This window comes from Aquarana catesbeiana, linkage group LG06 (assembly GCF_042186555.1).
Source record: "Aquarana catesbeiana isolate 2022-GZ linkage group LG06, ASM4218655v1, whole genome shotgun sequence".
Classification (NCBI taxonomy): Eukaryota; Metazoa; Chordata; class Amphibia; order Anura; family Ranidae; genus Aquarana; species Aquarana catesbeiana.
Window position 1 is genome coordinate 280,268,744 of NC_133329.1, and position 26,498 is coordinate 280,295,241.

At 42.1% G+C, this 26,498-nt stretch overlaps 2 protein-coding genes across 2 annotated transcripts; both read right to left on the reverse strand.

Moving 5' to 3' along the window:
* Positions 1-2,099: 2,099 nt before the first annotated feature.
* Positions 2,100-9,351, reverse strand: LOC141147735 (gamma-crystallin B-like). Its single transcript, XM_073634917.1, has 3 exons — positions 9,236-9,351; positions 3,634-3,876; positions 2,100-2,434 (listed from the first exon to the last, which is right to left on the reverse strand). Exons 1-3 carry the CDS (start codon positions 9,242-9,244, stop codon positions 2,159-2,161), a joined length of 528 nt encoding a protein of 175 aa, XP_073491018.1. The 5' UTR covers positions 9,245-9,351; the 3' UTR covers positions 2,100-2,158.
* Positions 9,352-20,522: 11,171 nt separating this feature from the next.
* Positions 20,523-23,493, reverse strand: LOC141147736 (uncharacterized). Its single transcript, XM_073634918.1, has 5 exons — positions 22,995-23,493; positions 22,829-22,897; positions 22,338-22,394; positions 22,132-22,215; positions 20,523-20,993 (listed from the first exon to the last, which is right to left on the reverse strand). Exons 1-5 carry the CDS (start codon positions 23,185-23,187, stop codon positions 20,554-20,556), a joined length of 843 nt encoding a protein of 280 aa, XP_073491019.1. The 5' UTR covers positions 23,188-23,493; the 3' UTR covers positions 20,523-20,553.
* Positions 23,494-26,498: the final 3,005 nt, after the last annotated feature.

Consider the following 26,498-nt stretch of genomic DNA (forward strand, 5'->3'; position numbering starts at 1 on the left):
CAGTCAATCAGTCTTTCAAGGGGTTTTTTGGACAATTTAGACTTTTGCCATTTTAATACAGAGTGGCCTGAGAGGGCCCGGTTATGGCCCATTGGGGGATGTTATGGAGTAAGTCCAGAGCTCAATTTTATTATATATTATATCTCTTCATATATGTGTAAGCCAATGGAATGTGTCTGTGTGTGTGAGCAGCTGCTGTCCAGACTTTTAATTAGTGGGAATGCTTTAGCAGTCCCACTATTGTTATTCGATGTTATTTATTTTTATTCCGAACGTTTTTTGGCTCTGTGTAACTTCTGCATACTTTCAGCTATTAAAACCATTCAACTATTAAAATGTTCGTCTCTTTCGGCTGATGATGGGACTTTTTCCACTTTTTTTCTACCATTTATACTTTTTAAAATATTAAGCTTTTTATCACTTTTTTTTAACATTGAAGTCAATGGGAGCATGCTTCAGATCCTTAAAATCTTCTTCCGCTCCCAAAAGTTTCAGCTCCTTCATACTTTCACCTACAGACGCCAAAATGTTCACAAAATATTCAGCTATCTGGCTATATCTTTTCAGTTTGATATCTTTTACAGTTTTTGTGAAAAAGCTTTTTGTTTAGAGGTCATTTCAGGAAATTTTAGCCATTAATCAGAGTGTACTGTGTTGCTTTGTTGCCATGGTTACCAAAGCTTCTGTTATACACAGGGGGGGGGGGTGGCTGGAGCATCTCAGCTCTGATTACAGAGCTCGGGGGAGGGGACAGACACACCATGTACTGATTTATAATAGAGGAATATGATGGGGCAGTTTTGATGGGGCAATTCTGATGGGGCAGTTTTGATGGTGGCAATATGATGGGGCAGTTTTGATAGTGCAATTCTGATGGGGCAGTTTTGATGGGGTAGTTTTGATGGGGCAATTCTGATGGGGCAGTTTTGATGGTGTCAATATGATGGGGCAGGTTTGATGGGGCAATTCTGATGGGGCAGTTTTGATGGTGGCAATATGATGGGGCAGTTTTGATGGTGGCAATATGATGGGCAGTTTTGATGGGGACAATTTTAATGGAGCAGTTTTAAAGGTGGCAATATGATGGGGCAGTTTTGATGGGGGCAGTTTTGATGGTGGCAATATGATGGGGCAGTTTTGATGGGACAATTCTGATGGGGCAGTTTTGATGGGGCAATTCTGATGGGGCAGTTTTGATGGTGGCAATATGATGGGTTTTGATGGGGCAATTCTGATGGGGCAGTTTTGATGGTGGCAATATGATGGGGCAGTTTTGATGGGGCAATTCTGATAGGGCAGTTTTGATGGTGGCAATATGAGGGGGCAGTTTTGATGGGGACAATTTTTATGGGGCAATTCTGATGGGGCAGTTTTGATGGCATTTGAATGCATTTTCTAGTGTTAACGTTGTAATTTGTAACTGGTGAAAAGTGGAGGTGTTTTTCTAGCTGTTATAACACCTTTATATCTTTCTATTACATTCAATAAAGTGATATAGGTCAAACCAGATTGTCTTCCTGAAGTAACCTCTTTTCAGGACCTCTCTAAAGGCCCATACACACGACACAAAAATCGGATGGAAAGATTTGTACGACAAGCTGTCTGACGATTTTCGGATCGTTAGTACGGTGCTTTCGACAGCCGATTTCACTTTTTTGTCAGGCAAAAGTCAGATGTGCAGACTATAACATTTTTGTCAGATGTGAACTCAACATCCAATTTTTGTTTCATCGGTACGGTTTTCGTACGAAAAAAATCGTAAGAGCAAGACTACGCATGCTCAGAAACAAAAGAATACATACAAAACTATTCAACACATTATGTCACTTCTGACGTTGTTTTCTGTTGTACGAAAATGTTCGTATTGTGAGTACCCTCTTCACTTTCGACATGAGACTAGCATGCCACAAAAAACAGACGCTCGGTCGTCCGAAAATGTAAGTGTGTGTACGAGGCTGTAGTCTAGGTTTCTTATATGGTTGTGTATGTTATGAGGACTGCACCGGTGGACTTATGATTGTTTAAACAAAGGGATCTTTATCCTTTTTGCATTTTTTCTGGTTTTGTTCCCAGTTTTTTCTTTTATCTTTTATAAGCAATAATGAGACCATTGTATGTGTTCAAATCATTTATTATTTGCAAGTTTCAGCTAAATAGATCAATAACTGTCTAGGATGCGTCTCAGAGACCCTACTTTGCCATTTAGAGCTCCCCAGTCAGTAAATCTGCGGTATTCTCCCGTTTTCAGAAAATACTGTCTGCCTTTGTATTTGGGCAGCTCATAGAAGATCCATGATCCTTCCAGGACATTACAGGAGTGGACTTCACGATTGTTAAACTTCTCGAGGAGAGTTGGGCTATCTTCAGTAATTTCTAGCATTTCTCCACGGAGGTCTTCCCTTTCATAAAGCTGAATCTTGTGGGATCCCCTGTACTAGAAGAATAAAAGACAGATATTGTAATGTTACTGCTGCTTGCAGAATTAATTTTTTTGGTATAATACTATGACAAGTAAAATAATGGTAATGACTAATGTTACCATGTGTAGTGTGGGAAAACAGTTTTTAGGTTTAGCTTGTTGTTTTCTTTTAAGTTTGTGTTATTACTAATATAAATGATCAGTTATGGTAATGTTACCCCCTTCAGTCCCTAAAGGATTTGCCCCCTTCCTGACCAGGCCATTTTTTGCGATACAGCACTGCGTCGCTTTAACTGACAATTGCGCAGTCGTGCGACGTTGTACCCAAACAAAATTTATGTCATTTTTTCCCCTACAAATAGAGCTTTCTTTTGGTGGCATTTGATCACCTCTGCGTTTTTTATTTTTTGCGCTATAAACAAAAAAAGAGCAACAATTTTGATAAAACACAATATTTTGTACATTTTGCTATAATACATATCCCCCCAAAAAATATAAAAAAACAAATTTCTTCCTCAGTTTAGGCCATATGTATTCTTCTACATATTTTTGGTAAAGATCGCAATAAACGTATATTGATTGATTTGTGCAAAAGTTATAGCGCCTACAAAATAAGGGATAGATTTATGTCATTTTTATTATTATTTTTTTAATAGTAATGGCGGCGAGCTGCGATTTTTATCAGGACTGTGACATTGCAGCGGACAGATCAGACACTTTTGACACTTTTTTGGGATCATTGACATTTATACAGCGATCAGAGCTAAAAATAGCCACTGATTACTGTATAAATGTCACTGGCAGGGAAGGGGTTAACACTAGGGGGTGATCAAGGGATTAAATGTGTTCCCTCACTGTGTGTTCTAACTGTGGGGGGATGGGAGTGACTAGAGGAGAAGACATATCGTTGTTGCTACTTAGTAGGAACACACAATCTGTCTCCTCTCCCCTGACAGAACTGGGATTTGTGTGTTTACACACACACATCCCCGTTCTTGTTCTGTCACGAGCGATCGCGTGTGCCCGGCGGACATCGTGCACACGTGCATCGGCTCCGGGACACGCTGCGGGCGCATGCCTGCAATAGCATCTTAAAGACCAGACGTGCACCTACGGCGTTTTGCGTAGCCGTGCCAACCTGCCTCAGTGCAACTGCGGTGGCTGGTCGGCTAGCAGTTAAACACTACCATTGTTGTTAATAATTTGCAACTTACAGATGAGATCAATCGGCAGGATCTGATGGAATCATTGAAACCAAGCCATTGCTGGAAGTCAGGATATTCTCCCTTCCTGAGGAAATACTGATGCCCAGTGTAGTTGGGACGTTCATAGAGCATCCAATTTCCATTCTCCACACGGATGGAGTTACAGCGGCTGAAGAAGGAGTGAAGATCAGAACAATCAGAGCTGCACTCATAGGAGTTACCCTGAAAGTTCTTGTCCTCAAAGAAAATGATCTAGAAAGAAATAAAGTAGTTTGTTACTTTCTGTCCAGTTTTTGTGGTTTAATTTCATTATTTATAATATTCAAAAATGTTGGAATATATAAAGAAATGAAGGAGTTTGTTACTCTCTGCCCAGGTATTGGAGTTTAAAGTAGGAGTATACATTTTTTTTAAATTTATGGATAGTATAATGGAGGTTTAAAACTGCTGTCCATTTTTTTTCCATCTGTGTCCCATTGGAGAGATTTCCCTTCACTTCCTGTCCCATAGTCAAATCAGGAAGGGAGAATAAATCCCACCAAAGGGAGGGAATTCCTCATTGTCACCAGACGTAGTGTCCCCATTGAAAGGTTTCCCCTCTATTACTGTTCTGGGAACAACCCAAAACTTGTGATTTTCTTTTACTTTCTCTTTCAGTAAAAACAGTAAACATGACAAATAGTAGGAGTGAATCTCCCTAACAAGAGGAACAGACAGCTATAAGAAATCTCAAAGGTGTTCTAATCCCCCTCCACTCTGTCCAAGCTGAAATAAAAGTTTTGCCTTTAGTTAAACTTTATTTTAATTTTTTGGGATATTTGATAATATGTTTCATGAACCAGCTACATATTTTAGACTGTTATTCTTACTAGTCTTACTATTACTATTACTATTACTTACTATTTACTATTTACTAGGCCAATGTCAGTGAGAAATAGTGCTTCACCTCAGCTAAGAAAATCATTCTAGTGCTCCTCCACTCTGAAACTACTTTGCCCCTGAAAACCTCCTATTTTGAATGACAGATTTCTATTTTTTTCCTTTTTGTTCGTTTGCATATGAAACGTGCATGTAACCTTGTAACATAAAATTCCTATGCAAATATTAAGATTAAGTAGAGCTGAAATGAGTTTTAGAGAGACAAGAACCAAAAGATGTACTTGCAAAATTTCCTTTTAGCACCAGCTCCCCCGATGTTATTATGTTTCAGCTTAGCAACTACACTGTGGTGACTGAATTCCTTTTCATTTTAACTTTTCTTTTCCTGTTGTTTTTCAAAAGAACAAGCTCTCTTGCAGATGTATCAGTTAACCTCCTTGGCGGTATTTCCGAGTGTGGCTCTGGGTGAAATTTCAGTACCATTAGCGGTAACCCCGAGCCACACTTGGGACTGCATCGCTGGATCCTGGAAGAGGTGACTTACCTTGTCCCCACAATGTACTCCCACTGTGTCCGGTGGCCCGGATCTTCTGCCCGATGCTCTGTGTGTTCCGGCTTCCCTTTCCTGCGAGTGTCGCGACGCAGGGGGTGGAACCAGCGAGAGATTCAAAATGTATAAAACTCAACAAACACAATACATTGTAATCTTACCGGATTACATTAATGTATCAAATTATTTGACCTCAGTTTGCCCCTCCCCCCAGTGCTTTGTCCAGTGCCATTGCCTGCAGTTTTACTGTTCTTTCTGCTTGGAAACTGGAGAACGACCATGGCATCCAAAAAGCGTACCTCTACATCAAAAGTGGTTTATGACCTGCTGGAAAACAGCGATAGTGATACAGAATCACTTGCAGAATTGAGTGATAGCGATTTGTGGGGAAATTCGTCATCAGACACAGAAAGTGATTTCAGTGACGATCCTGAGCTCAGTGATGTGCGGACTTGATGCTCTATTGACTGCGGTACGGATCACGCAGTGCCCCCAAGATTCCCATTTACTGGAGCACCTGGTATGAAAGTGGATGTTGAAGATGACAACCCCTTGGCATACCTCCAACTATTTTTGACTGATGAGGTTATTGAAAAAATAGTTACGGAGACAAACCGGTACCAAGAGCAACAAGCTGCTATGCATCAAAAGTTTTCAAGGAGTAGAGAGTGGGAACCAGTGACCAAAGAGGACATTTGGAAATTTCTGGGCCAAATAATTCTTCAGGGAGTGGTGGGGAAACCCCTGCAGAAGTGGTATTGGACAACCAATAAATTACTTTCCACTCCATTCTTTGGCACGGTCATATCAGAGTACAAATTTTTCCTATTAATGAAGTATTTGCACTTTGAAAACAATGAAGAATTTGAAACTACTCACCCAGCACCAAAACTCAAGAACAATTGGTAAGTATATCAAATGATCAATTTCCAATGGAGCTGTGTGCCAGATAGAGATATCAGCACAGATGAAAGTCTAATGGCCTACAAGGGAAGGCTCAGCTGGATGTAATACATGGCATCAAAGAGAGCATGATTTTGCGTAAAATCCCTTATGCTATGCGAATCGACAACTGGTGACATTTGGAATTCTGTCCGATATACTGGGCAAGGAACCAGATTCAACCCAAATTACAGCAATTATGGAATGGCAACATCTTCCGTTCTTTCACTGATTAAGCCATTGCTAAATCAGGGCTATTGTGTAACTACAGGCAACTTTTACACATCTTCTGAACTTTATGAGTTCTTTCTGCAGAACAAAATGGATGCCTATGGAACTGTTAGGGATAACTGACGTGACATGCTGCCAATCTTTGGCAATAAAAAGCTCAAGACTGGAGAAATGGTTGCCTGGCAGAAAGGCAAAATGATGGCACTGCGATGGCGCGACAAAAAAGATGTGTGCCTAATGAGTACAATCCATAATACCTCTACTGTCATGGTACAAACAAAAGGTGGGAAAGGCATCATGAATCTACAAGTAGTGATAGACTACAACAGCACCATGGGAGGTGTTGACAGAGCCGACCAAGCAATGACATTCTATCTAGCAATGAGAAAACAACAGTATTACAAGAAGATCTTCAGGCATCTTCTTGAGCGATGCTTGTGGAATGCCTACATTCTGCTCAAAAAAAGTGACAAGCCTGTGGTCCATGCTGACTTTTTATTTGGAAAGTTGCCGAACTGATCTTTCTGAACCACCAAACACCAATGCCTGTGAATAGAGCTGGACGTCGTTCTGCTGACGTTGTCAACCCAGAACACCTGACTGGTCATCATTTCATGAACTACATTGCACCAACTGAGAAAAAGTCAGCACCCACAGGATGTGCGTGGTTTGTTGCTCAAAGCGTGATGACAGTGAAAAGAAAATTCAAAAGGAAACCAGGTTCCATTGTCCTGATTGTGACGTTGGACTTTGTGCAGTCCAGTGTTTCAAAATTTATCATACCCGGGATGTTTACTGAAGCAATATGACTAGTAATATATTGCACCCTTGTTTGGACAAATTTCTGTGTTTTTGATTTGATTATATTATTGACTAAAATCTATTGAATAAAATGTATTATTATTATATTATTTGTTATTATTTATATTTATTTATTATATTATAATTTATTATTTTGTGTTTCAAACTTTATCATACCCGGAAAGTCTACTAGACTCTTGTTTGGACAGATTTAAGTGAGTTATTCCTAAGAGTTACAGGCCTACAATAAAAAAAGCCAAATTTCCATGCAAAACAATTGTACCGCTTTCAGCATCAAAAATCTGATATAATCATACCACCAGGGAGGTTAAGAGTGTTGAGACAAACCATTTAACACTGACAGGGGTACTTACAATGATCAAATTTTATTTATTTATGTAAAACCTTTTAAGAAAAGCCAAAGGGAAAAAAAAAAAACTGTTGGTGTAACTGATTGTAAAGTGTTAGCTGGTGTTTTGCTTCAATTTGTTAGGCCGGCCAAACATTCTACAATCTTCTTATCCAATTTTGCTTTAGATGACAAAAAACATATAATAAAAGGTCAAACACTTTCAATTTGTATGCAATCAGGCATGCCCTTTCACTACATGGTTGAAGGTAAATCTAAAGAAAATTGTATAAGAAATTTGTATAATGTATGGCCAGCTTTAGTGTATTTTAAATCTGCTAATACACTTCTTTCTCCCTCCCCCAGACTGCTGCTTTTAAAAAGGTGTCCATTGTGCTCATTCATCCAGAGTGGGAGCACTCTAATACAGCAAGTGTGTTACTGGCCAGATCACCAGGGGAAAACAGAGGGAAAAAAAGTCTAAAAAAGAAAACAAATGCAGTCTAAGCATATCTAATGATTGGTAAGCTGCAATATATTACATGTTTGGTTTTGGATTTAAAGTGATTTAAAAGATCGTGTGTGTTTCTTCTTTTAAATAACAAACATGTTATACTTACCTTCTCTGTGCAGCTGGTTTTGCACAGAGCAGCCTGGATCCTCCTCTTCTCAGGTCCCACTTCGCTGCTCTTAGCCCCTCCCTCCTTTGAGTGCCCCCTCAGCCAGCAGCTTGCTAAAGGGGGCACCCAAGCCAAGTCAGAGCTCCGTGCATCCATTCAGACACGAAGCCCTGACCTGGCCCTGTCCCTTCTCTCCTCTCATTGGCTGACTGACTTTGATAGCCGCGGGAGCCAATGACACCTCCACTCTGTCCCAGCCAATCAGGAGGAGTGTACTGGATGGCTGACGGGATCGTGGACATCGCAGGAGATTGAAGGGGCTCAGGTAGGCAATTGGGGGGGGGGGGGCTGCTACACACAGAAGGTTTTTTATCGTAATGCATAGAATGCATTACGATAAAAAACCTGCCTTTACAACTCATTTAATACAGCTTTAAGATGGCCGTGAAATTCAGTTCTTTAGGGTTGATTTACTAAAGTCAACTTTTTTTTTTTCTTTGCACCAGATATTCTTTACAAAGTTGCATTTCACCACATTCACTAAGCTCTGGGGAAAGTGTCTATGCAATGCACAACTTACCTTGCAAAGTGAACTGTCTATTTGCCTTTAGTAAATCAACCCCTTTGATCAGAGTAAGAAATAATGGGACGATGGACTTACTATTGTTTAAAAGGAAAATTATTTCACTTCTAGTTCACTACTATGTATGCGTGTTTCTGTCAAGACTGCTAATTAATTACATTCATTGTCATTATACATCTATTCACTGTAAATACAATCAGCTTACCACCAACCCTTTAGGCTACCCGTGTCTTGCATGTTTCCCAAATTATTCAGCAAAGTAGAAGAGTTTCAGGAATTTGCAAAGAAAACATTGAGCATCATGCCCCAAAGCAACTGCAGATTTAGCTAACTGAACTGCAAATAAGCATCTTTTTTATCAGCAAATTGGGTATCATGATATGCTGTAATACATGATTTGCTTTAAAAGAACATCCAAATTATCAGAGTATGCAAATAATCAAGTACTATACAACATGGTACTGCAAGTAAGCCCTAAAATAATATCTGGTATGATACCGTAATTCAAATTTGTAGTACTAAATATTTTAAGCAGAAGACAACATGTTGTCTTATTATGCTCTATACATTAACAGGAGTAAGGTTTATTCATATTTAGACTACAAAGAGAAGGACTGATCACATGCCTTTCATAAGAAACCTTATAATTGTTTTACCTTTCCCATTGTGTCTGCTCTATGTGGAAGACCTCAGCTGTTACTGGGGACTTGTCACCCTTTATATATCTTTTTACTCCAGCATCAGTGTAATGAACATAAACGCTGCATTTTTTATTTGCTTCAATTAATCCCCAGTTTTTGTTTCTGTGTTTTATTTTGATTGTGATTGAAAATTCTTTGTATTTTATCACTGCAGTTGCTTTTGTAAGCGCAGGGATTTTATTTATTGCTGTGACAAATGAAACCGCACTGTGCTGGCATAGACAAGGAAGTTACTAGAGTTTGCTTTAAACATTTTGTTTTATACATCAGTCTGCTGCCACTGTTTTAAGAGAATAATATATTATCAAATACTTACACACCAGCATCATCTCTACATCATTAAGTTATTAAAGGTATATATTAACAAAAAAGTACTCAAGTTGTGGAGATTGGAATAATACTAAATAAGTGTAAAAATGGACAGCATGTCCAGGAGAGAAATGTAGAGGATATGAACTAGGGCAGTATGTGCATGAGAGCCATGTGAAGGATATGATATAGGGCAATATGTATTAGAGAAAAGTGCTGAGGGTATAGCATGGGGGAGAGTATGTACAGGATAGGATTTGCATAGGGTATGACATATGTGTAGGGGAGAAATGTTGAGAGTATGACAGTGGGCAGATTGTGTAGAAGAGGAGGCAATATGAACTGGAAAAAAAGTGCTGAAAATATGAGGGTAGGCAATATGTTCAGAAGAGGAGCGTGGAGTGTATGGCGGCTAGCAGTATTTGCAATAGAAGATTGCAGAGGTTATCACATCAAGCAGTATGTTCGAGAGGAGTGAGATTTATTATTTACTGAAGGTACACAAGGATCCTGTACACCCCCTCCCCCCGGGATGGCCTATTGTTAGTGGCATTAATTTGGTTACGTCCCGGGTGGGTAAGTACATCAACCACTTTTTACAACCATTAGTCATCAAAACACCTTAATTTTTGTGTGACTCTATGCAGGTCATTAACATCCTGAATACAGTGGAGTGGAAGGATAGTTATATCCTGGCCACTGCTGATGTTTCATCCCTGTATACAATAATTTTACATCAGCATTGTCGGGAGGCAGCACAACATTATCTTGAGATGGATGACTTGCTGTCGTCCCAGTGAGGCTTTATTTTATCACTCCTTGACTCATATGGGATGGTGAACAGAGTGGCCTTGATGATTTTGTGGCCTTCCTGAACTTAAACGATAGGGGTATTTTTCTCCAACATGAATCAAGTAAATCCGAGGCCCATTTTTTGGACCTTAAAACTGAAGTGCAGAATGGAGCCATTGTCACATCAACCTCTTTAAAGGAGACGGACCAAAATTTCTTCATCTGCACTAAGAGTTGCCATCATCCTGCCTGGCTAAAATCGGTTCCGGTCAGCCAGTTCCTACGTTTGAAGAGGAATTGCACAAGGTCTGAAGACTTCATGCGAGAGGCCTCTGCTTAAGTTAAAATTCCTGGAGAAAGGGTATAATGAGGTAGAACTTGAGCAAGCTATAGACCATACAACTAAGAAGAATAGAGAGGAACTACTGGTCTCTAGGGCAGTGATATCCAATGATAGCTATAAGCATGCCTTTTTTACAACTTTTTCCACACAACAATATGCTATCAAAAACATTCTACGTAAGCACTGGAATGTTCTTAGGAACGACAGGGTCCTTGGGCCTCTTCTTCTGGAAATACCAGCAATTTTTTTTAGGGGTGCTCCACCCCTTAGGCTCCAAGTAGCCCTGAACATTATAGATCCGCCCAATAGAATCTCCTTCTTTCACAATATGGGGGGTTTCTTCCCATGTAAGAAGTGTTCTATATGTCATATTAATGTAGAGAGACATCATAAAATTGATTCCTATACATCTAATTCTACTGGAGAATGTTTTAACATCAAACCCTTTATTACATGCACTACTAAACACGTAGTATATGTTATCAGTTATGTGGGTTGGAATATATAGGCCGGACTATACGACAACTTCAAGTGCGGCTAAAAAAATTGTTATCAACATTAAAAATGGATATCCGAAACATATCCTATCCCATCATTATGCTACCCACCACAATAGGAGCCTTAAGGGCACGGTATTTCTGGGTATAGACAAATTCACGGGTAACTGGAGGGGTAGCCATATGACCAGAGGGGTGTCCAAATTGGAGACCCAATGGATCTAGAACATACAATCCTCATGGTATGAATGTTGAATGGGATATAAACGCATTCATCAGCGATGCATGATGAGAGATTTAATTAACTAGCAATAAAGTATTCTATTAACATTGAATAGCCTGTTGGGGTAAGAGTATTTTTATTTTTATTTTCATTATTTTTCTTATATTAATTATGTTCTGTATATATTCATTTTTAGATATTTTTATCCTTTTTTCTGTGTGTGTGTAGTTTTCCATGTATTTGGTTGACTGTAATTTTCCTTCTAAACCACAAGATGGCGCTGTGTCTGAGTGTAATACATGTTTGTTAAGAACAACATTCTTTTTCAATCTTTATTCATGTCATACTGACATTTTATTATGTTATAGTATAAAGCTGTAGCTTTTTGATCCATCTTTTTTGAGTAAATTAGTTGATCTAGGTCCATATGTGTGTGAGCAGTGTTGTCACATCCAGTGCTTGGAGTGCATCTTACTTCCTCATTCCAATTAGTGCGTCCTACATATATAATCCAGCTGTGCGTCCATCTAGCCACGCCCCTGACTATTACATTCTCTGACGAAACAGCATAGGGAGGAGTCAGTGACGAATCGCTACTGCATACTGGGACATGGCGGCCATCTTTGTGGTGGGGAAAGCCTGCATACTTGCAAACAGAGCTTGATTTGTTTGTTGACAGGGTGAGTGAAATGTACCACTTGCCTACCAGGCACTTACACCCCCTTCCTGCCCAAGCCATTTTTCAGCTTTCAGGGATGTCACAATTTGAATGACAATTGCGCAGTCCTGCTACACTGTACCCAAACAAAATTTTTATCATTTTATTCACACAAATAGAGCTTTCTTTTGGTGGTAATCACTGCTGGGTTTTTTATTTTTTACAAAAAAAAAGACCAAAAAGTTTGCAAAAAAAAGTTTTTTACTTTTTTTCTGTCAGTAAATTTTGTAACTAAGTCATTTTTCGCCTTCACTGGTGTGCGCTAATGAGGTGACACTGATGGGCACTGATAGGCTGAACTGGTGGGCATTGATGAGGTGGCACTTATCGGCACTGATGAGGCCGCACTTATGGACACTAATAGGTGGCACTGATATGTGGCACTGATGAGCACTGTTGGGTGTCACTGGTGGGTACTAATAGGCGGCACTGGTGGGCACTGATAGGCGGTACTGATGGGCACTGATGGGCATTGATGGGTGGCACTGATGGGCGACACTGATGGGCATTGATCGACAGCAGTGATGGGCATTTATGGGTAGCACTGATAGGCGGCACTGATTGCCAGCACTCATTGGCATAGCTAATGGGCACTGACTGGTGGCACTTGTGGGCACTGATTGGTGCCACTGGTGGGCACTGAATCCTGACATTGGTGGGCAATAGTAGGCACTGATTGGTGACACTGTTTTGCCATATTGTAATCAGGGCACTCCTTCCTAGATGTCCCCCTGTGTAGAAAATTATATAATACCTCTTAGGGGATTTTTAAGGCAATGAATTTGAAGTTTTATTTAAGATAAAATCCAATTTTATTTGGTATCGTTCAACATTAAAATATAAATTTAACACAAAAAGCAATAAATCAATAAACATATAAGTATAAATTGACATTCAAGACAAAGAAATAATTCTACAAGTACATCCAATAACGGTTGAAGTATAGAATTCACATATAGAAATTTTTTTAAGAAAGAAAGTGATGTATCACACCACCCAATGCGGTCACCCTGGATGACCACCCTGGTATGGAGTAGTGGAATTTCCAGCGCGTTTCAACGTTTATGTCTTAACAGAAAAAAGGAAAAATGCCTCATTGCGCAGTATATCAGGATAATGTTTAACCACCATCAAATGACGGTGGGGTGATGCGGCTCTCATTCTGGGACGATGTCATATGATGGAATCCCAGAACGGCAACTCTTGCGCGCCCGCAGGGGCAAGCAGCACGGCGATCGTGGCCGCGCTGTGTTGCTAGTACACGGCGCGACTCCGATCTCTGTAAATAGCCACGTCCGTGGCTCTTTAACCATGTGATTGACTGTGTCCAATCACAGCCGGTCACATGTAAACACGGAGATGCCAGTAATCAGCTCTCCTCGCCTCACATTGATTGAGTGTGTGGCAAGGAGAGCCAATCAGTGGCATCTCCACACAGGGGGACATCTATTTATGTAAATATGACCTTGGTGGTATGGATGTGTCATTGCCATCATCCCATATACATATGTAGGAAATTATATAATACCTCTTAGGGGATTTTTAAGGCAATGAATTTGAAGTTTTATGTAAGATAAAATCCAATTTTATTTGGTATCGTTCAACATTAAAATATGAATTTAACACAAAAAGCAATAAATCAATAAACATATAAGTATAAATTGACATTCAAGACAAAGAAATAATTCTACAAGTACATCCAATAACGGTTGAGGTATAGAATTCACATATAGAACATTTTTTAAGAAAGAAAGTGATGTATCACACTACCCAATGCTGTCACCCTGGATGACCACCCTGGTATGGAGTAGTGGAATTTCCAACGCGTTTCAACGTTTATGTCTTAACTGGACTCGTAACTGGATGCGTGCCAATATGTCGCGCAAGCGTGGGCCTCTGAGCGGAGTTGGTCACCTAGGTAGCATTCGGCGTCCCCACGTCAGATGCTCCTGACAGTTATAAACACAGATTAGCCGCGCTATTGGACAACGCGGTGGAGGCACGTAACTGGATGCGTGCCACCATGTCGCGCATGCACGGGCCTCGGAGCGGAGCTGGTTGCCAAGGTAGCATCCGGCGTCTTTACGACGAATGCTCCTGACAGCAGCAATTACAGGCAAGCCGCGCTATTGGCCAGCGCGGCACCCTGTCTCCGCCCACAAGCCAGCCCACACCATATACAGGACACCAGAGACGGCAAATGGCGCCATTTTCCCTGTGACATCCACCTATGCACATCAGGGCTATCTTTTGTTCTGTTTTGAGCTCCATGGACCCTCCCTGTTCTAGGCTAAGCGATTCACAATCTACCTAAAAGTAAGTGTCTCTCACTCCATACTCACAAGGAATGGGATCCCCCGATTTTGGGGTGTTTATACTATATGCCTAACTTGTTTGTTAAGGGGGGACCTTTCTATATGTGGTACTCACTGTGGGGTTAGCCCACAGTTAATTAAAGGATACCACTTATTTCTACCCTTTGCCCTATTACAGACAGCCATCAATTTTCTAAGGCTGAGGACGCCAAATGTTGGGATTTTGATTACATATCCAGCCGTCTTGTAGAGTATTAGGACCGTCCAGGCTATTTCGGTGTGGGGTATCCCTGGCCTCTGGCATGCAATGCGCTCAACCCAGGATGCCTTGGGAGAACGTAAGTCGCATGAGAACCTAACCAATGCAGGAGATATGTATGGTGCATATTAGACATGTGCATTCGTTTTCGTCCGAATGCATTTTCGTCCGAATTTCAGGTATTTTCGTTATCGTTTTAACAAACGATAACGAAAGCGCAGATTCCGAAAAACGAAAGATCCGACATAAACAAATGCTTTATTTTCGTTTTCGTTGCGACAACAGTTCGATATAGATAGGAGATTCGAACCTGTGGTCGAATGTGCCTAACCTTAACTCTATAGTCTATCCACCATAGTAGTCCAAGATTATTTGAAAAGATTCGACATAGAGAGAAGATTCGACATAGAGAGAGAAGATTCGACGTAGAGAGAAAAATTAAGTAAAATAAAAATAATGATGATGATGGTTATTATTGGTCAATTGTAACCAAAGAGGAGGGGCAGTAACATAGCTAGAACCGCATGTACAGCCAACTTAGTTTCACTTACGATTTGCTAGCAGAGAGAGACAGACACGCTGATTCATTTCAGAACAGTCAATCTTAGCTGGTCCGTTTGAATTCATTGTCACTTTATCAGAGATCCTGAACTATTTCATTTGAGCATAAGCTAAGCACAGCAGCAGAATAGTAGTGAAGCAAGCTACATCTGTGTTGTGAACTTGATAGATAGACTAGTGATACTAGTGTTGCTGCTAGTGTTGTGATAGCCTCAGAGGCTGCCCGTGTTGTGGTGGGGGTGATTTATAGATTGAGATTCTATATACCCTATCTCCACTCCAGTCCATTTTCTGACTTGCAGTTGCTGTAAAGTTCAGAAATGTACCGTTCTAATGTAAAAGTGAAGGCCGGTAGAGGTAGTGGTCGTGGTCGTGGTCGCGGTGGACGCCTTGGTAAAAAAAGTGGCAAGGTCTCTGCTACTAGTGCCTCTGACACTTCTGCCGCCACCAACATGCCGTCCACAGCAGTGGGTGTCACCGCCAATGCCACCAGCAAAGCTAGTTCCACCACCCCCAGTTCTTCTAATATTACTTTTCCTGCCAGACCACCAACATCTGCTGCCACTTCCACTGCCAGTGCAGCGCCTCCTTCCACTTCTACAGGTGTCATGGCTGCATATTTTTATGGAATAGGCAAGAAACCTAGTAAAGTGGAGTTGCCTTTACAGTCACCACCACCAATCACACTACCAGTGCCACTGCCCAGCTCCCCAAAGGAGCAATTGAGGGAGACAGCAGCAGAGACAGAGTGTGAGATTTTTTCTTCATTGGCCCAAGAAGATGATTTAGAATGTGATGCTCCTCTTTCCCCAAACACTGCGGATGTTTTATACAATCTTAGCCCACAGGACTTACAGCTTGACCTGGAGAAAGTGCAAGAGGGATATTCTGTGAGGAGTAGGACAGGTAGCAGTCCACTTTTTTCATCTGCTGCTAACTCCCCTTCTCCCTCTGTTATTATGGAAGAATCCTGTGATGATATCACCGACCTCCCAGTCCCCAGCACCCCTGCCATTAGCAGCCCTAGTTCTAGTTCACCAAGTGTAACTGTAGTGGCAACAGCTTCCACCACTGGTGTGCTACCTGCTGCAGCTATATCAGCCCTAAATAGATATCCACAGGGTCAAGGGGCTGCATCCCGCCGCAGCAACGTTTGGAAATACTTTCAAACATTGGAAGGCGGGTTCTTTGCCAAGTGTAAATTGTGTGGGAAGCAAGTAAGTAGGGGTAAAAAGTTAGGTCATTTAACCAATGCTGGTATGAACCTACACCTTAAAAATTACCACCACTCTACTTTACTGCGGGCAGAGGCAGAAAGAGAAGATGGTAGCGCAGGAAGCAGCATAACGGACTCTGACTGTACTGGTGGTACCTCCTCAAGCACACCACTTACTCAGAGCACAGGAGGCAATAGAGAGGGTTCAATTAATACAACCCGCCCACGTGCAGTAGTTCCACTGCAGACCCAATCAGGCTCCTCATCCTCCCAAGGACATCATCAGCCTACCCTCGATAGTTTTGTTGGCTTTAGTTCCAAGGGCATGTCAAAACAGCAGGCCAACAAGATCACCCGCCTCATTGGCCAATTCATTGCTGTTGGAGGAGCCTCTTTTCGCATGATTGAAGGGGAGCCGTTTAAACAGCTCATGCATGCCCTTGCTCCACGATACGTTGTTCCTGCACGAACAACTTTCAGCAGAAAGATTATTCCAGCACTATACCACTCATGCGTTGGATTATTGAAGGAAAAAATGGCCAAAGCCGAGGGTCAGACAATTAATTTGACAACTGATTTGTGGACAGCTCCCAGCGGTCAACACGCTTTCCTGTCTTTGACTGCACACTGATGGCAGGCCACTGTGCCTGTTGGTGGTGGCGCTGGTGTAAGAGTTCAAACTCCATCAGGAAGCAGGTCTGCAGCGCAAGACCAGCAGGGTTATCAAGCTTTCCTGCTCCACACAGAAGTCCGTGATGACCAACACAGCTCTGCCAACATATTGCGGGCAATTAGATCAATGTTGGCCAATTGGTTTGGAGAGCAGGCAGTCACCAATTTCTCTGTTGGGTTCATTGTGACAGACGGAGGTTCAAACATGGTTAAAGCTCTCCAAGATGGATCTTTTGTCGGTGTGCTCTGTTCTGCACACATACTGCATTTAGTGGTCAAGGGTGCAATCCCAGTGGAGAAAACCAACAAGATTGCTCAAATCTTGGACCTTTGTAGAAAGATTGCAGGGCATTTCCACCGCAGTGTTGGGGCTAGTCAACTGTTGAGGGAGGAGCAAGAACAATCAGGGCTCCCCATACATCGCCTGAAACAAGATGTCAGCACCTGGTGGAACTATACCCTGGAAATGCTGGAACGCATTTTGGAGCAAAAGACAGCCATCCACAATCTATCATCCCGCCACAGCATCGGGATTGATTCCACACTGGGACGTGATGACTGGTGTATAATTGGGCAGCTCGTTTATGTCTTAAAACCCTTTCGGAATGTGACGGAAAACTTGAGTCAGAGCAATGCCAGCCTAGGACAGGTCATACCCTTGTTTACCTATCTCATAGATAAGATGGGATTGTACCTAGAAAACAGTGAGCCTGTTTGTGGCAGCCCACTTCATGCCGATGTAGCGTCTTTCATCAGAAAGCTACAAGCTAACTTAAAAGATTGGCTAAATGACCGTGTCCGCAAAAGCCCTGAACTCATGCTGGCTTCCCTGTGTGATCCCAGGATCAAAGGTAAACTGGCACTCAGAGACAACAGCCTCTCCTACTGGAAACAAAAATTGATTGAAAGGGTCCGGAATTTGCAGCAACAGAGATGTACGACGGTTGAGGCCGGTTTGGAAGATTCACCTGCCATGTCTGCTATTCCAAGGCCTGGCAGCATCACTCAAAAACAACAGAGTGGAGCATGTGCATGTTGGCTAGAGGCACTTGACAATCTGGTGGATGCAGGTCAAGCAGCAGGTAATCGAGAGGAGAGCAGTGCCTCTGAAATGGTCAGGGCCTACCTATATGAAGCACCTTTGCTTCCTACAGAGGACCCGTTGACCTATTGGGATGGTAAGAAAAGTTTGTGGCCTGGTCTTTGCCTGGTTGCCCAGCAACTACTATCCTGTCCTCCAACCACTGTGCAAAGTGAGAGAGTTTTCTCTATTACTGGGAATATCCTTAATCCACACCGTTCACAACTAACACCCCATTTGATGGAACAAATAACTTTCCTCAAATTTAACCTCCCCAAGCTGGGTTACCCTGCCCTTAATTTGTGAGACCTGAATCATTGTTACCATGTGAAGATAGATGGGACAAGAGTGACTTGATTGTGCGTGATTGCATGAATGAATGTTGTGTGAATGGACAGTGAAGATAGATGGGACTCAGAGGAACCATCCAAATGTTGAGGAAAATCATTTTTTTTATTTTCTTACCACTTGACACAATAGCAGTTGTCTACTTGACTTTGGTGTGACCCCAAGATTTAAATAGAATTATATTGTTTTAAGCAATCCAAATTTGTCCCTTTATTCCTTCCATCACCCTTTTTTGTAATGAATGTTGTGTAGAGTGACTAGAGTGTGCTTGATTGCATGAATGAATGTTGTGTGAATGGACAGTAGCAAGGGTTGAAGCCTTGACGTGGCGCTACTGCTCACGTGTTGCTGTCTTTGTAAATACAAATAGCAACATGTGCTAATATTTAACCATTTTTGTTTGGTGGTCTGGAAATAAGAGACAATGATTAAAGATGACCTCAACAGCATGACAGTTCCTCTTGATGGAGAGACTGTCAACTCAAGGATCAGAATATGCTACCAACACAACATAGCACAAAGAAGCATACAGTTGGAAACGTGATTCTATGCAAGATATATTAGTTGGTCACTGCTGAGCTGCATCCAGATGCCCAGGACCCCTCCCATTTACCATCTCTGACCCTGGGGACACCAGGGCCCTCTCTGATCCTCCGCCTGTTTCATGACCATCTGCAATTGTCCATAGTCACTAGTGTGAGTGAGTAATCTACCCTGCTGCCATGTTACTCAAGCCCTGGAAATGATGACTGCCTGTCAGGTCACCTTGAGGCTAGGTGACAGATGCACTCTGTAGGAATCGGAAGTGCACCGCTAGGTAGTGGATCCTAGGACTGACTGCTGTGGATTGAAACCTGGGAGGTTCAGGAAGCAGGTCTACTGGATCACTAACACAGATCCCACTGGGAGCTAGAGCATAGATTCTCCAGGGCGCGGAGTCTAAGAGCCAGTAGGTGTTCACCAGAGCCTCTAGTGGTGAGGATGGACTGCACTGCAGTCTGGCTCCAGGTCGCAGCCCCCAGGATCTCACATCTCATGCTCACGGTAGACTACAGGAGAAGAGGAAAGAGGCAGCAGGCTGGAACAACAAGGAAGTAAGGGACAAGCCAAGGTCGAGGCCACAAGCAGACAAGGACAACAGAGTACACGCCAAGGTTCAGGGTCACAGGCAAACAGGGATGGTCAGGGACACGCCAAAGGTCAGGGTCACGAGCAGACAGGAATAGTAGAGAACAGGCCAAAGTCGGTTAACTGGAATCAGACGTAGGAAACACAGCCAGTACACACGAAAGCTAACACACAATGGTTGATCAGCACTGCTGGCTTGCAGTGCACAGGTTAATATAGGGTTCCCTGATAGGAGCTGGGGTGGAGCCATGCTAGAGGAGAGCTTACAAAAGCAGTCAGGTGAGGGTCAGCTGGTCTCTAGAGATGAACAAATGGAGACAGGTATGCTGACAGACAAACTCTATTGCATAACCATGACACTGCCCTTTGAACTGCTGCCCCTTGTAATTGCGTTAGCCTGTGAACCTCTGTCCGGTTAACTGTTGCCCTCATGATTGCAAGCCTGCAACCTATGTCCTGTGAACTGTTGAGGACTGTATAGAGTAACCCCTGCTCTAACTATCTGCTGTGTATTCTGGTGGAGGGAAAGCTGAACGGCGTGACTGGACACAATACATTGGATTACCCTTTGCACATTGAAATAGTGTAGAGAGAAATCTCATCAATTTTCTAAGTTCAGCCTGATGGTTAAATGTAGAAAAACTACAATTATAAGGCCTCTAGTAAGTTAGTAACAATATATGGACTAGTTCATTTAGATAAACATCACACAAATCTAACAAGGAAAGCAAAACTCAAGAAAACAATTATTTCTGAACAAAATTTTTTTATTTAACAGTTAACATAAACAAAACAAAAAAAAAAAAAAAAATTAGAGTACATTCTCCCCCAACCTGGTGACCAGTCGCTGTAGGGACATATTAATCCCAGCCAACTGGTCACCAAGGTACCGCGTAGCCTCCAGGTGTCTCCTGAGGCTACGCTGGTACCTCTGCAGAGCCACAGAGTGACGGAGCTGCCGGTGATTGTGGAGGGCCAAAGATTGACGCAGCCTCCGGGTAACTGCAAAATGTCTCTTTTGGACCTCCACAATGCGCCGCAGATAATCCGTCACATGTGGCTCTGGAGGGTGGGGGATGTGTGCCTGTTCTGGAGCGGGTGAAGGATGCACTGGGGAGGCCAGGTGGGGGGATGTTGAAGGGTGGAGGACTGTAGAAACCACTGGGGACTCAGAAGGACAGCCAGTCCAACCAGACGCGGGCAGGTCCAGGTCTTCGTCCACAGGCTGCAGTTGCAGGATGAAGACTTCACCTGTGAAGAAAAGAAAATACATTAGATAGATAGATAATACAATACACATACACATGGCTTCTTCACCCTAACATTATATAAAGGCAACGATCTCCCAGCCCTTGTAGACAATCCTGTAACATCTTGAGATGTTTTCACTTCCATCCATACCAGTTTTTGATATTTAGTGAGATGCACCTAATCAATTTGTGTGTAGGAGATAGTGGTGTCTGTGTCAATTCGCTGCGTCATACCAAGTTTGCAGAGCTGTGCAGGAAGGTGTAGTACTACTTTACTGTACTCTGACCGGGGTGGAGCTGAGTGTCCTCCCCGGCCAGAGTACAAAGGGATTCCCCTCTACACATCGAGCAGTGTAAAGGGGAATCTCCCAAAGATTTTATCCGCTTGGTCGCACGGGCGGCTGGAGAAAATCTTAAGATGTAATGGACGCCTAAGTGCTACTGCTAACTAATCTACCTCATCCAGACTGACTGACTTTGGCAAATATGGAGGATCAGTTGCACTTGCAGAAAAACATATCAGCTATACCAGCTTTTAACATTACACTCACCAAAGAGAAGCCATTCAAGCCATTGCATTTGGGATGACCTAATAAAAAGTTGTTTAATAAAATATAGCAGGCTATTTTTTAAAGTTGATAATTTTGTAAGGCCACTGATTGTTGAATAAATTAAGCCCCACTTCTGTTCTAGGCTAGGTAGGTTACTCACTCCTGGTCTAGGCTAGGAGGTATAACAGGTATAACATCATGAGAAAAGTGTTAATGCATGCATTAGGGGCATGCCAGAGATTGAACATGTCCAGGGACTGCCAGCCAATAGCTGGAGATTCTTTTCTGACCCCCCCCCAGCCTGCTGTGTTATTCATAATGATTAACAGTGATTGGCTCAGACTGGGAATCTGAACTGCAGCAAGAAGGTGGCATGATCAGGGACATTGGGGAAATATTAACAAGCACAGGTCACGCTAACAGGAAGACTGGAATCATCTGCAGAGGGGAACTAATATAATTAATAGTTCCAGCTAAACCGAAGCCTTGCAGAATAAATCACAAGCTATTCTAGACAAGGTATGCCATCAGCATTTCATATTTAAAATACTATATTTGCCTGTAAAATACAAAAAAAGTTATGCTTACTCCCTGGATCTGCCGCATCTGGCTGTTCCTCCGCATCCCCAGCAGCCTCTACAGGGCAGGTCTCCTCCACCTCCTGCTCAGCAGCTGTTGAGTAATGACAGAAAAGAACATTACAATCTGCAGTGTACAACAATCTCACACATTAGTACAAGAACATTGAAACGTATGATCACTCAGCAGATACCAGCAAGATTATACTAACTTACATGTGGGCGTTGCTGCCTCAGCCTCCTCCTCAGTCTCCCCCTCTGACTGGATGACACCTATTTATAAAGGAGAAATGATGAACGTTAATAAACGTAAATAAATATACTGTAGTGTAAATAGATAAAATTAATTATCCATTAGCATGGCAATACAGGGCAGGTCACTAACGTTTATCTACAAGGCAGGGACATGCATTCACCATTTAGAAAAAATCATTTAAAAAAAAAAACTACGAGGCACTTACCTGTCCTGGTTCCAGCGGCGCCAGCGAGTGCTAGGTGCACTGCCACTGATCAGGCACCTCAGTTCAGAGCGGCCACGTTCTGTCAAATTACGTAAGTTACGCAATCGCTTGCGTTACCTGACAGAGCGTCGCAGAGGCTCTACCTGTCACTACATGAGCGAGAAACAATGACACTGGAATCAACAATGGAAGGCTGGACAAATGGAAAAGGAACCACTGTATTAGTGTCACTACTACAGTACTTACTGCATGATGACGTGGAGGACTCCTGCTCCTCTGCCCTCTGCCTCCGGCGGCGCTGGGCCTGGAGACGATCTTTAAACAAAATCAAACACATCATGGTAAATGACTATGTCGCGTCGCATGGTTGACAAAAAAAATTTCCTACACACAATGCAATGCTGACACCAACCCTGATGAGCCAGCAGTTTTTTTATCTCATCCTCCCCTACAGCTGCTAAGAGCTCCTTCTCATGGGGGAGGAGAGATACCTGCTTTCCTCTGCGCCCCGACTGCCTGCGTTTACGCGCTATGGAACTGCAAAACAAAAAGAGAAGAGAAATGGGTTCCACAATTAAACTACAATTGTAATCTGAAAATGACATCAACACATGAAACACATGTAGAATGAACCCGTAGAATGAAACAATGCAAATGGAATTTTTGGATTAGGCACATTTTTTCATGTAGCACAAGGTTTGCACATTTATTTATTAACCAAATTTATTGTAAGAAAAACCTATGCTTTTTTGGTGCACAATAAATAATAAAAGGCAGGATAGGGATTGTGCCGAGTAAATGTCCATTGTGTCCACTCCAGTCCACCTTTCTATTACGCGCTTGTGTGAACTGTGTATAGTGTAAAATTTCCTTCCTTGTTTCTTTTGCAAAGCATTAACCCACTTGCAGATGTGGACCCCCCCCATAGTAACTAAAAATATGGCGGGTCCGCAAGCTGGTTAAGTCCAGCCACCGTAACACTTTTTTATATATATATATATATATATATATATATATATATATATATAACTTTTTTATTTTTCAATAACAAAAAATGTAAAACCCAGCGGTGATCTAATGCCACCAATAAAAGCTCTATATATGGCGGGAGAAGAGCATAAATTTCATTTGGGTAATACATCACAGGAGCGTGCAGTTTAAAGCTGCAATGCACTAAATAGCAAAATATGGCCTGGTCAGAAAGGGGGCGCAACCTACAGGTGGTCAGGTCAAGTGGAATTTAAAAGCACTTACTGCTCAGTTTAGTGATAACTAACTAAGAACAAATAACGGCATGGAAATATTCCTCTTAAAATGATTGTGGCGATAATATATAACATGTGCAACTGCAAACTATGTGTAGGCTAGGCACACCTATGCGCAAATTTGGTTTTTCACAGGAGGGAGGATAAATTGAAAATTATTTATTCCTTTTTAAAAAAAAAATTCACCTAACTTTACTGACATCAAATTGTGATAGCAATAACATATGTTTATATGTGTGTGTGTAAAATCAGTGCATTTTTTGGAGCTTTTATCATTGTATAAATGACAATGGTCCCGAAATGGCATCAAAAGTGTCCGATGTGTCCGCCATAATGTCGCAGTCACAATAAAAATCGCTGATCGCCGCCATTACTAGTAAAAAAAATTGTTAATAAAAATGCCATAAAACTATCCCTATTTTGTAGACGCTATAACTTTTGCACAAACCAATCAATAAACGCCTATTGCAATTTTTGTTACCAAAAATATGTAGAAGAATACATATCGGCCTAAACTGAGGAAAAAATTCGTTTTTTATATATTTGTTGGGGATACTTATATAGCAAAAAGCAAATAAAAACCGCAGAGGTGATCAAATACCACCAAAAGAAAGCTCTATTTGTGGGAAAAAAAGGACATCAATTTTGTTTGGGAGCAACGTCACACGAACGCGCAATTGTCAGTTAAAGCGTCGCAGTGCCGAATCGCACAAAGTGGCATGGTCATTTGGCAGCCATACCTCCGGGGCTGAAGTGATTAAAATGTAAAAAAAAAAAATAATCAGACACGTTACTTACCGTTTTATGTCGCTGAATTTTTTGCGACAGGCAGTCGGGTCACGCCGATGGCGATATGTCTCCTCCACCTTCCTGGAAATCTCCTCCCACTTTTCTCGCTTCCACTCCGTAGTGGTTTCCCTGGAGCGGGGGCCACACAGCTGCATCCAGCAAGGAAGCGTTTCCCTTACCAGGACCTGGGACTCAATATGAGTCCACATTAGGTTACGCTTCCTGCTGGATGCAGCTTGTGTCCCCCTCCTGCGCCCATTTTTGGATGCTGCCTTAGAAGGCCCAGGAACAGCCTCCTCCATGCTGCTAGTGCTGGAATGGGTTGCTGCTGGTGCTGCCATTGCCATTATCTCTAAGCCACACAGCGTCGGATTTTGCGGCCGCACTTCCGCACTTCCGATTGAGAAACAAATGTGAAAGTTTGGTTGGCTGACTGCTGGGGCAGAGTAGACCAATGCAATGAGCATGAACGATGAAGATTCGACACAGAAACGAAAACATGCAAACGTAAATGTGGCTTATGGTGTCTGTCAAAAGTTAGAAGATTCGACAGAGCAGCTAAACGAACTGTACGATTCTGCTATCGAACATTTCCGGTCAAATGCATCCCAGAAAATTCGACCGGAATGTACGATTGCGACGTCGTACAGTTTAGCTGCTCCGTCGAATCTACTTTGAACATTCGACAGACACCATAAGCCTTTAATGACCGATTCGACCTTAATTAATTTCGATTTTCGGACGAATGCAAGTTTTTAACGAAAAACGAAATAAAGAAAAACGAATTTCGGGAGTAACTAAATAAATTTATATTTCGGACGAAAACGAAATTCCGAAACGAAATATTTCAGTGTGCACATGTCTAGTGCATATATGTACAAATTGTAACAGTATAATTTTTTGATTTTTCTGACTTTTTAGACTGTGATGTATTTTCCCTGAAGAAGACTTTTTTCTGTTAAGACATAAACGTTAAAACGCGTTGGAAATGCCACTACTCCATACCAGGGTGGTCATCCAGGGTGACCGCATTGGGTAGTGTGATACATCACTTTCTTTCTTAAAAAATGTTCTATATGTGAATTCTATACCTCAATCGTTATTGGATGTACTTGTAGAATTATTTCTTTGTCTTGAATGTCAATTTATACTTATATGTTTATTGATTTATTGCTTTTTGTGTTAAATTCATATTTTAATGTTGAACGATACCAAATAAATGACACATCCATACCACCAAGGTCATATTTACATAAATAGATGTCCCCCTGTGTGGAGATGCCGCTGGTTGGCTCTCCTTGCCACACACTCAATCAGTGTGAGGCGAGGAGAGCTGATTACTGGCATCTCCGTGTTTACATGTGACCGGGTGTGATTGGACACAGTCAATCACATGGTTAAAGAGCCACGGACGTGGCTATTTACAGAGATCGGAGTCGCGCCGTGTACTAGCAACACACGATCGCCGTGCTGCTTGCCCCTGCAGGCGCGCAAGAGTGGCCGTTCTGGGATTCCATCATATGACATCGTCCCAGAATGAGAGCCGCATCACCCCACCGTCATTTGATGGTGGTTAAACATTATCCTGATATACTGCGCAATGAGGCATTTTTCCTTTTGTTCACATGGGATGTTATATGTGTGGTGACTACCGCTGGAGTGCCTTTGGGGTAAATCTTGCATAAGGAAAGTTATATCCAGGTTTGCTGCATCTACTATCCGGTCTGCTGCTATAGATATATGAAGATTGACAGGCTCGCTGTATACTTCATATGTGCTGATGTGACCTTTGTGATGAGGGTCTACTCAATAGGATAAGCGGCTGTATTGTCGGGTGCTGGTGATGGGTCTCCCTATGTTCT

Excerpts from the sequence above, each read along its gene's own strand:
- LOC141147735 (XM_073634917.1), bottom strand. Across the intron at positions 2,435-3,633 it reads CCTGCCGATTGATCTCATCT|TACAGGGGATCCCACAAGAT; the intron begins GTAAGTTGCAAA and ends TTATTCTTCTAG.
- LOC141147736 (XM_073634918.1), bottom strand. The coding sequence starts at position 23,187 with ATGTCATTTTCAGATTACAATTGTAGTTTAATTGTGGAACCCATTTCT. Across the intron at positions 22,898-22,994 it reads AAAACTGCTGGCTCATCAGG|ATCGTCTCCAGGCCCAGCGC; the intron begins GTTGGTGTCAGC and ends TTTTGTTTAAAG. Across the intron at positions 22,216-22,337 it reads TGAGGCAGCAACGCCCACAT|CTGCTGAGCAGGAGGTGGAG; the intron begins GTAAGTTAGTAT and ends ATTACTCAACAG.